The 12,113-nt window shown below is 39.3% G+C and overlaps 1 protein-coding gene across 1 annotated transcript in view; it reads left to right on the forward strand.

Annotated features, from left to right (window-relative positions):
- The window catches only part of LIN7A (lin-7 homolog A, crumbs cell polarity complex component), a 162,817-nt gene that overhangs the window by 48,433 nt on the left and 102,271 nt on the right, over positions 1-12,113 (forward strand). The window contains exon 2 of the mRNA XM_070370011.1: positions 11,023-11,141. Within this exon, the coding sequence (XP_070226112.1) occupies positions 11,023-11,141 (119 nt within the window). The remainder of the gene's footprint in view (positions 1-11,022; positions 11,142-12,113) is intronic.

Below are 12,113 nucleotides of genomic sequence, written 5' to 3' on the forward strand. Positions count from 1 at the left end.
TCTTAAATGACCCAGCTCCATCTTCATCCAAGTTCCAGATGGAAAGGAGTCATGGTTAAATTCTGCAGTCTAAATGTTAGCAAAGTTAATAAAAAGTCATCATTAAGGAAAGAGAAGATGATAATTGAAGTATTCCAGATGACTGGAAGCTCCTCCCACTTAAGTTTCAATATTTTGTTTTTGGTTATAATATTCAATTATTTTAAAGGAAGTTTTTCAAGAACATGTTATCTTACTATCATCAGGCAGTTGATGATGATTTAATCATTTTTGATGATTAAAACATGTTATCAATATAAGCACATTGATTATCAGTTCAGTTCAGTCACTCAGTCGTGTCTGACTCTTTGCAATCCCATGGACTGCAGCACACCAGGCCTCCCTGTCTATCACCAACTCCCAGAGTTCACTCAAACTCATGTCCATAGAGTCGGTGATGCCATCCAGCCATCTCATCCTCTGTCGTCCCTTTCTCCTCCTGCCCCCAATCCCTCCCAGCACCAGGGTCTTTTCCAATGAGTCAGTTCTTCACATCTCATGGCCAAAGTATTGGAGTTGCAGCTTCAACATCAGTCCTTCCGATGAATATTCAGGACTGATTTCCTTTAGGATGGATTGGTTGGATCTCCTTGCAGTCCAAGGGACTCTCAAGAGTCTTCTCTAACACCACAATTCAAAAGCATCAATTCTTCGGCACTCAACTTTCTTTATGGTCCAACTCTCACATCCATACATGACAACTGGAAAATCCAAAGCTTTGAGTAGATGGACCTTTGTTGGCAAAGTAATGTTTCTACTTTTTAATATGCTGTCAAGGTTGGTCATAACTTTTCTTCCAAGGAGTAAGCATCTTTTTAATTTCATGGCTGCAATCACCATCTGCAGTCATTTTGGCGCCCAAAAACATAAAGTCTGTCACAGTTTCCACTCTTTCCCCATCTATTTGACATGAAGTGATGGGACCAGATGCCATGATCTTCGTTTTCTGAATGTTGAGCTTTAAGCCAACTTTTTCACTCTCCTCTTTCACTTTCAACAAGAGACTCTTTAGTTCTTCACTTTCTGCCATGGTATCATCTGTATATCTGAGGTTATTGATATTTCTCCCGGCAATCTTCATTCCAGTTTATGCTTCATTCAGCCCAATGTTTCTCATGATGTACTCTGCATATAAGTTAAATAAGCAGGGTGACAATTACAGCCTTGATGTACTCCTTTTTCTATTCGGAACCAGTCTGTTGTTCCACGTCCAGTTCTGTTTCCTGACCTGCATACAGGTTTCTCAGGTGGTCAGGTGGTCTGGTATTCCCATATCTTTAAGAATTTTCCACAGTGTTTTGTGATCCACACAGTCAAAGGCTTTGGCATAGTCAATAAAGCAGAAATAGATGTTTTTCTGGAACTCTCTTGCTTTTTCGATGATCCAGCAGATGTTGGCAATTTGATCTCTGGTTCCTCTGCCTTTTCTAAAACCAGCTTGAATATCTGGAAGTTCATGGTTCACGTATTGCTGAAGCCTGGCTTGGAGAATTTTGAGCATTACTTTACTAGCATGTGAGATGAGTGCTATTGTGCGGTAGTTTGAGCATTCTTTGGCATTGCCTTTCTTTGGGATTGGAATGAAAGCTGACCTTTTCCAGTCCTGTGGCCACTGCTGAGTTTTCCAAATTTGCTGGCATATTGAGTGCAGCACTTTCACAGCATCATCTTTTAAGATTTGAAATAGCTCAACAGGAATTCCATCACCTCCACTAGCTTTGTTTGTAGTGATGCTTCCTAAGGCCCACTTGACTTCACATTCCAGGATGTCTGGCTCTAGGTCAGTGATCAAGCCATCATGATCATCTGGGTCATGAAAATCTTTTTTGTATAGTTCTTCTGTGTATTCTTGCTACCTCTTCTTAATATCTTCTGCTTCTGTTAGGTCCATACCATTTCTGTCCTTTATTGAGCCCATCTTTGCAGGAAGTGTTCCTTTGGTATCTCTCATTTTCTTGAAGAGATCTTTAGTCTTTCCCATTCTGTTATTTTCCTCTATTTCTTTGCATTGATCGCTGGGGAAGGCTTTCTTATCTCTCCTTGTTATTCTTTGGAACTCTGAATTCATATGGGTGTTTCTTTCCTTTTATGTTTTGTTTTGTGCTTCTCTTCTTTTCACAGCTATTTGTAAGGCCTCCTCAGACAGCCAGTTTGCTTTTTTGCATTTTTTTTTTCTTGAGGACAGTCTTGATCCCTATTTCCTGTACAATGTCATGAACCTCCACCTGTAGTTCATCAGGCACTCTATCAGATCTAGTCCCTTAAATCTATTTCCCATTGCCACTGTATAATTGTAAGAGATTTGATTTAGGTCATACCTGAATGGTCTCCTGGTTTTCCCTACTTTCTTCAACTGAAGTCTGAATTTGGCAATGAGTTCATGATCTGAGCCACAGTCAGCTCCCAGTCTTGTTCTTGCTGACTGTATAGAGCTTCTTCATCTTTGGCTGCAAAGAATATAATCAACCTGATTTCAGTATTGACCATCTGGTGATGTCCATGTGTAGAGTCTTCTCTTGTGTTGTTGGAAGAGGGTGTTTTCTATGATCAGTGCATTCTCTTGGCAAAACTCTATGAGCCTTTGCTCTGCTTCATTCCATACTCCAAGGCCAAAATTGCCTGTTACTCCAGGTGTTTATTGACTTCCTACTTCTGTATTCCAGTCCTCTGTAATGAAAAGGATATCTTTTTTGGGTCTAGTTCTAAAAGGTCTTGTAAGTCTTTATAGAATCGTTCAAGTTTAGCTTCTTCAGCATTACTGGTCAGGGCATAGACTTGGATTACCATGATATTGAATGGTTTGTGTTGGAAATGAACAGAGATCACTCTGTCATTTTTTAGATTGCATCTGAGTACTGCATTTCAGACTCTTGTTAACTATGATGGCTACTTCATTTCTTCTAAGGGATTCTTGCACACAGTAGTATATATGATGTTCATCTGTTAAATTCACCCATTCCAGTCCATTTTAGTTCGCTGATTCCTAAAATGTTGATGTTCACTCTTGCCGTCTCCTGTTTGACCAGTTCCAATTTGCCTTGATTCATGGGCCTAACATTCCAGGTTCCTATGCACTATTGCCATTTACAGCATCAGACCTTGCTTCCATCACCAGTCACATCCACAAATGGGTGTTGTTTTTGCTTTTGCTCTGTCTCTGTATTCTTTCTGGAGTTATTTCTCCACTGACTTCCAGCAGTATATTGGGCTCCTACTGACCTGGGGAGTTCCATCTTTCAGTATCCTATCTTTTTGCCTTTTCATACTATTCATGGGGTTCTCAAGGCAAGAATACATTGATATACTGTAATGTATTGAAGGGTTATCTTCCAGGACTTTGAGCAGTGTTATGTCTGTTTGCCTTAGTTTGCAATGATGCTGTATTTAAAAAAATAAATTTGCAATACCTTTATTGTTTTATTTCTAATCCTTTTTAATGGCAGGATAGAAAAATAAGTAAGCATGGGCACTGGAGTCAGACGCATCTGATCTTGAATCCTGATTCTACCATTTCCTAGCTGTGTAGCCTTGAGCCAGATAATTTTTCTTTCTCAGCCTTAGCTATTTTTTAAAATATTTCTTTAACTATTCAATGAGGACAGTAGTAAGTAATCCTTATACATGTTTTTGAGGATTTTATAAGATGATCTAAGTAAGGCAAATAAAAGTGAATGATGGTCTTTAGCTCACCTTTTTCTGGATCACATATTAAACTATCATTAACCTACACAGTGCATTTGTGGACCACTGCCTGCATCAGCACCACCCACGATGACTACTAAAAGAGAAAATTTCAAGGCTTCCCTGTCAGTCTCTTTAAAAAAAAAAAAAATCTTAATTTTTAATAAATGGTACAAGGTTAATTTTTTGTTGTTGTTGACTAAAATTTGAGAACCACTGATTTCAGTCCCAAGCAAGGATTTATTGATCAGATTAGCTTAATCTCTGTTAACAGGCTTGGATAAGAAGTGCTGGGAATGATTTTAAGAATATGCTTTCCTGAGCCATGTCTTAAATGTAGTCCAGATTCTAGAGCCATACTGCCAGGATTCAAATCCTAACTTGACAACTTACTAGCTCTTTCTCCAGAGAAGTAATTTTAACTCTATGGGTCTCAGTTTCCTTTCCTGTAAAATGGAGATAATATTACGTACCTCATAGTGCTCAGAGAAGGAAAATGTTGAACATTCATGCTATACCAAAGTCTATACATGACAGCAATTAGTATTATAAGTAACATTGTTTTTAGAACCCATAGGGTGCACCTTAGAGGACATATCAGTGATTCTCAACACAGCCACACATTATATCACTGGGGAGCTCTGAAGATTCTGATGCCCAGGCCATACCTGAGAACAATGAAATCAGAAATAATATGTAGCTAGGATCTATGTATCTGGTTTTTGTTTGTATGTTTGTTTATTTTCAGTTCCTGCAGGTGATTCCAGTGGGTAGCAAAGGCTGATAAAAATTCTTCCCTCTCATTGAAAAGCTCTCCAGGGAATTCCTGGAAGTTCAGTGGTTAGAACTCAGTGTTTTCATTGTCAGGACCTGGGTTCAGTCCCTGGTCAGGGATCTAAGATCCCGTAAGCCAAAATAAATAAATGAATTAAATAAAAGCTCTCCAGATAATTTTGATGATCACTGAATATTCCTTGAGAGAGGTATACTGGTAAATGAATTAGAGGTTAGTTTTTATTGAGAAAGGGAAAATAGGAGCTCAGCCTCTGACCAAGAAAGCCTGCAGGACACAGGGCTATTATAAAAGTATTGAATGTTGAAGGAAAAAGCCTCTAAAAGAAAATCTATTACTGGAATAAAAATAAAGGGCACAGGGTCTGGAATCACTTAGATCCTGACTCCAAACCCAGGTCTCCTATTTGTTAATGAAATACTTAATATCACTATAAGCCTCAATGTTCTCATTGTAAAATGTGGATATTTACTACCACGTAAAGTTGTTATGTGGAGAAGGAAATGGCAACCCACTCCAGTATTCTTGCCTGGAGAATCCCAGGGACGGGGGAGCCTGGTGGGCTGCTGTCTGTGGGGTCACACAGAGTCGGACACAACTGAAGCGACTTAGCAGCAGCAGCAGCAGCAGCAAGGTTGTTACGGGCTTTCCAGGTGGCTCAGTGATAAAGAACCCTTCTACCAATGCAGGAGACATAAAAGACAGGGTTCAGTTCCTGGGTTTGGAAGATCCCCTGGAAGAGGACATGGAAGCCCACTCTAGTATTCTTGTTTGGAGAATCCCATGGACAGAGGAGTCTGGCAGGCTGCAGTCCATGGGGTCATAAAGAGTCAGACATGACTGAAGTGACTTAGCAAGCATGCAGCACACAAGGTTGTTAGAAGGATACAGTGGGTAAAGAGATGGAAAGCTCTTGGCTAGTAATGACTCCTACTCCATAGACATTACATAAAGGTTTATCGTTATGGTTGCTTTTTGAAGTGAGATTAATGGGATCCAGAGTGTGAAGGAGAGTGAGGAGGGGCAAAGGCAATGCCCAAGTACTGTGCTTAGATAATAGGATAGACAATGGAGGTGTGCACCTGAGAGTTGGTAGACGAGAGGAGGAGTTCATTTCAGGAAAAACTTCTGAGATCTCCTTGCTTGCTTAGTGTTTATCAAGCAGCCTCCCCAGTCCTTTTCTAATATTCCTTCCAATGTGAGCTATCCTGGTAAACCCAGACTTCTGTGTTAGTAACCAGATTTTGTAGAAAATTTCATAAAGTGAATGTAAGGAAGTTCTCAGCAAGAACCTTAAAGGGACTTGTAAATAAACTACACACAATTTATTGTAGTTGTTTTAAGAACAATTATTTCACTTATTGAAAGGTTTATTTGACTTCCTTATAGATCTTGGGTCTTGCAGGTTTCTGGTACATTTATAGAGCTAAAGGGAATCAGAGTTAATTTTAAACTCCATTTAAACTGCATTTTAACATCCAATTTGTCACTCACCACATCTTTGCAGCACCAGTCAGACCTAGGCTGCAAGGACCCGATCTCTGCCATTCTTAGTCTTGGGGCTTCTTTTGGCTTTTACCTACTGCCGTATAACCCCATGACCTCACATTGCTAGACTCGCTGGGTGGGTGCCAGCGAGTTGGCTCTGATGCCAGTGCTCGCCACGTCTCCGCAGGGGCAAGCAGATCACCTGAACGACCAGGAAAGCGGTTGTCTCCCTCTGCAGGCGACCCCCAATGCCTGCAGGAGCACTCCTTGCTTGGCTCATTGGAGAGAAGACCTAATATTTTGTCCAAAATTAATGAGTCAACAATTCTTCATACTTTTTTTTTTTCATCTCACAGTTACCTCTTCATACGTACTGGAAAAGGCCTATGGTATAATGTAACAGAACTGGCCCAGCTTTTAGTAATTTTTGGTGGAGTGAAGGGTGACTAGTTTCTTTGATAGCTCATTTTTGAACAGTACTTCTCAATTTTGAATGGTCACAGGAATCATCTGGAATCTTAAAGAACCTGATGACCGAATCCCATACGTAGAGATTGTGAATACAATTATACAAGTTTGGGGAGCAGGCTGACTTTATGACTCCACAGAGGTCAGGGTGACCAGCCTTTGCTAGGAGCACTGTTGCAGAATAGGGTAGATACTTGATACTACTTACTTTCATTTATGGACTTTTATCAATAATCCCAGACTCTCAAAAGAATCCCATTCAGTATCCTGTTATATAGGGTGTCAAAGAATAATAGAAAGTGCAGGAGTTTTGGGAATGCTGGGATGAAAGGAAACCTGAACTATCGTTCATATATCTTTGAAACAGGATCTGTGAGACCACTTTAGAATCACTTGAATCTTGGGATTGACATATACACACTACTCCACAGAAAACAGGTAACTGATAAGAACCTACTGTGTAGCACAGGGAACTCTACTTAATACGCAGTAATTACCTATATGGGAAAAGAATCTTGGAGTGGATATATGTTTATGTGTAACTGATTCACTTTGCTGTACAGCAGAAACTAATACAACATTTTAAATCAACCATGCACTAATAAATTTTTTTATAAAGCTAAAACTAAAAAAAAAAATCACTTGAATAATTTTAAAATTCCTGAGCCTTATCCTCATGCCTCCTTAGTCAATGTCCCTCAAGTGGCAGTTGGGGGGGGATGTCAAGAACCTATATTTTAATACATTTCCCCAGGTGATACTTAGGCACCATTCATTTCTAGCAGAGGTTCTCAACATGCACATTTGAATCACATAGGGCTATAAAAACACCCGTGCCAACTAAACCAGGGGTTCTCAAACATGGCTTTTATCAACCATTGGCATCACCTTGAAGGCTTCCAAAAGCCCTTGCTCAGGCCCCACCCTCTGCCAGTCACACTGGAATCTCTCTGTGAGACCTAGGCATCCATGGTTGTCAAAGCTCTCCATGTGGTTCCAGTCTGAAGCCAGGATTGAGAACCACTATACCATATATTCTGGTTTAATTCATTTGGGGTGAGTCTCAGGAATTAAAAACTTATTGTGGCAATCATTTTGCAATATACATATATCAAATAATTATGTTGTACACTTAAGCTAACACAATGTTCTGTGTCAACTATGTCTCAATGAAACTGAGGGGAAAATAAATAATTTCTAAATGTACCCCAGGTAATTTCAAAGTGCAGCACAAGATAAGAACTCCTAAATAGTCATTTTCAGCTTTCTGAATTTCCAGTTCAGTCACTTGATACCCTTTAGCCTACACATTCAGGCTTTCATCCTTCCTGCACATCAGACCCAACCCAGTCTTGACCAAAGCCGATAGTGATCTGGAGGCTTATTCTCATGAGAAGTTAGTTATATGTCCACCTAGACATAGGCCTTGACCCCCTTCTTTTCTAGTCTCATCAACTAATCTATCATTCATTCAACAAATATAAACACCCAGTATTTGTCAAGGACTCTTCATTGAACTGTGGATACGATGATAAATAATACACTGCTCCTGACCTCTCAAAAATCTTATGTATTTGCAGGGTGAAGGAGGGAGACATACATACAAAAAGAGCTATAGCAGAGAGTGGTAATTATTACAATGGATAAGTGAACAAAGGACTGTGGGAATACCAAATGATAGCAACTAAATCTGCCTTGGAGAGTCAGGGAAGACACGTCTAAGGAGAGACTATCTAGGCCAAGTCTTCCCTGCGTGACCTGTCACACCCTCCATGATGCGATTCCTCTCTACTGCATTTCTTGCTACTCTTGACCTGGTTTCAACTTCGATCACATTAAACTCTCAGTTCTTTGAATGCCCCACACTCTCTTGATAAAACTTCAGTAGTCTGTGTTTGTTTGCCTGGAATTTTTTCTCCTTTTCCTCCTCTGTACCTCCTACCCAGGGCTCCGCTTAGCTGTTATTTTCACAAAGAGCCCCTCACTGACCTCCTGGATGATGATACATGTCCTGGTTAGACATCCGTGTACTAGCCTATACAGCTGCTTTTATAGCTCATGCCCACTTTATTAGGTATCTGTGATCCTTCAGACCTGTGAATGCCATGAAAGCAAGAGCAACCGGTGGTCTCTATTGCCAGTGTCTCTCATGCCTGGCACTACTGGATGAATAAATTATTGCATTCCAGGAACAGGGGATGATATGTTCAAAATCACAGAGACATGATATACTGTGTTGTGTTCTAGAATAGCAAAAACTTTGGATAATCAATGTATAGGTTCGGCAGGAGGAGGTTTTTAGAGATGAGTCAGAAGACGTTGATTGTTAAGGGCTTTGCATGTATTCCTAAATGGTCTGAACTTCACCCTGTGCAACAGGAAGCCAGAAGTAGGTTTTATGCAGGGGAGTATAATAATGAGGTTTATCACTCTACAGGAGTGGACTGAAAAAGAAAAGCCATTAAAGAACATTAGGAGATATTCTAGTCCCTAGGTGAAAAATAATAAAGGCTTCCCTGAAGCAATAAAGCACAGGGTTTCCATTCAAAAGGCATTCTGAGATTGAACCCATAGCACTTGCTGACTAATTACATGTGGGGGTGAATGTAAAAGATGATGCCATGGTCTAGCTTGGAAGACAGGCTGGGTGGAGATGCTGCGAATGGAAATATGGCTGGGTGGAGATGCTATTAATGGAAATACAGAGTGTTAAGAGAAGAGCTACTTTCAGGAAAAAATACAACAAGAACAGTTTTAAACATGTTGAGAGTTCCAAGTACCTATTGGAATCTAGAGAGTCTTTCATGTAGTTAGAAGTGCATACAGTTCTTAGCTTGGTATCTTATTTGTCCAACAGACTATATTGACTTTCAGTTAATGTACAAAAAGACAGATTTTTGAAACTGACAGTGTCTTACTAATTTCATGATTTGTGCTTCCTTGGGCCACAATTGGCAATACTTCAAGGGAGTCTTCATTAAAGTTACTTTTTGGTTCTTGTCTTTGATTACATACATAAACCTATGCCAACCCCACCTGAATTTTTAGGTGGTAGCAATGCTCCCCCTGATAGCTCAGTTGATAAAGAATCTGCCTGCAATGCAAGAGACCCCAGTTTGATTCCTGGGTTGGAAAGATCCCCTGGAGAAAGGATAGGCTACCCACTCCAGTATTCTTGGGCTTCCCTTGTGGCTCAGCTGGTAAAGAATATGCCTGCAATGCAGGAGACTTGGGTTCAATCCCTGGGTTGGGTAGATCCCCTGGAGAAGGGAAAGGCTACCCACTCCAGTATTCTGGCCTAGACAATTCCACGGACTGTGTAGTCCATGGGGTCGCAGAGAGTCAGACACGACTGAGCAACTTTCACTTTCAGTCTTATTATGGGTGACTATACTGTTATGTTTTTTCCCCTCATCTGACTGTGTGTTCAGAAAAGAAGCATGTCTTATTATTCTTGTCAGTCTTAGTGCCAGGTATACAAAGTGATGGATGGATGGCTGAATTATTTATTTAATTAATAATCTGATGGCAGGGATATGGGTACTTCCTGGAGTTAATCACGTAGGAATTGAAAATCTCTGTATGTAACGTCTCAGTGTCTTTTCAGTGAGTTACTGGCCACAGCAACAGAGGTAGAAGAGATCACTGTAAATATTTTTTAAATGGCCTTCATCTTATCATTTTCTCTTGACAGTACAAAACCGTCCTGGGAATTTTAAAGCTATGGTTATAAACGACTGTGTTTCTTGTTATATATCATCAGGTGAAAGAGAAGCATTTAAGCTAATTGTTGTTCAAAAACATATTTGGTGCTAAGAGACGGCTAGGTGGGTATATGATCAGATTTTTATTTTCATAAGATAACTTTATGGATCATATGAAGTGGCTGGAAGAGAATAAATGATTCCAGCTGGACAGAGGACAAATGATGTTGAGGGTCTGCATTAATGCAATGGCAGTAAAATGGAGAGAGCTCGTTCATTCATTCATAAATATGAAGTATTTATTTACTGTTTTACACCAGACTCTGAGGATGCAGTGGTGAATAAGCCCAATTAAATTCTTACCCTCAAGGAGATTATAGATTGTAGAGAAGATGCACATAAATCAGATCATCATACTAATAAATGTAAAAATGCAGGTTTGATAAATTTGGAATGAGAAAAGAAAAACTGAAAAAAAGCCTCTCAGAGGTAAAATGGACAGAACTCATTTCGTTATTGGGGTATCAGAATATACAAAAGACCTGCTTCCTGCTCTCTCTTTTTTGAAAGAATATTCAGACTAATTTGTGTAACAGAAATAACATATGAGAAATACCATTGAGGAAGATGTATTATGTGACAAATGGTGTGGAATAGATTTAAATGACCTTTTACCAAAAGATGAGATCAAAAGACGAGATCAAAAGACTACAAATTGTAAATTCTGATTTTGCAATAAATTCCACTTACTTTTCATAGTCACTGTTTAATTGGAATAATGGTACTTTTTGATAAGATACAGTTTACTCCATGTCTCTCTCCATTTTGATTTATTTTTTTTTCATTCAGATGTTGCCAGAGCAATTGAATTACTGGAAAAACTGCAGGAATCTGGAGAAGTACCAGTGCACAAGCTACAATCCCTCAAAAAAGTGCTTCAGAGTGAGTTTTGTACTGCTATTCGAGAGGTATGGGACTAATATTTTTATAACTATATTCTTCTCTATGCCTTCTGAATAGAAAGCATGTCTTTTCCACACACACAGTTGAACTAGTTAAGAATGTAACTGCATCTTAAGCTTTCTGTTTGTAACCACTTAGACAGATGATAAAATATAATTTAGTCTGCTAAATTCCAAAATTAGATTCAGTTAGGATTTTTGAATTCATGTAAAACCAAATGTTGAGCTTATGGTACCCGTGAAGTGACTACTTCAGTGGGTGACTCTGACACGTAGTCTAAACTTTTTAGTAGTCACTTGAAGTCGTCTGGAAATTCAGGTAGAAGTAGTCGTCATTAATGGGGACTGAGCGTTTCTTAAAAGAACACTGACTAAATCTTTCTCAGGTAAATCTGAAAGAGTAACTCACTACTGACTAAAGTTATATTTATTTGAAAATTACTGTCTAGTGAAGTAATGGGCACAGGCTGATATGCTCTTCAACAAATCTTTGTAATGCTTTCCTGTTAATGGTTTCAAAAAGCCTGAGGTAGAATAAGTGTGTTCAAAATGACTGTTTGAATTTTCTTTATTAATTTGTGGTGAAATTGACTAGTCAGTTAATGAATTTCACTGGTTATAAGATAGTTCACTTAAGGTATATACTCTACAATGCTTTCTTCAGTAAGCCCATCCCTCTTCTGCATTTAATTAGCACCTAAAGTGCATATATCCAGCATTATTTATCCTGCCCGAAGTCCTCAATAGTAAATTACGTACTGTCATCCTTTCCAAAGTCAGTTGAACCCAATGGCTGCCAAGAGGGTCTGTGTAGCAGAGGGCATGCATCTCTCAGAGATGCTTGTATCAACCTTCCTCTTTAAAAAAAAATTTTTTTTTACATAAATGCATTGCTATATTTATGTATTATTTATATATTTATTTTTGGCTGCACTGAGTCTTTGCTGCTGGTGGACTTTCTCTAGTTGTGGAGAGCGG

This window comes from Bos mutus, chromosome 5 (assembly GCF_027580195.1).
Source record: "Bos mutus isolate GX-2022 chromosome 5, NWIPB_WYAK_1.1, whole genome shotgun sequence".
Lineage (NCBI taxonomy): Eukaryota > Metazoa > Chordata > Mammalia > Artiodactyla > Bovidae > Bos > Bos mutus.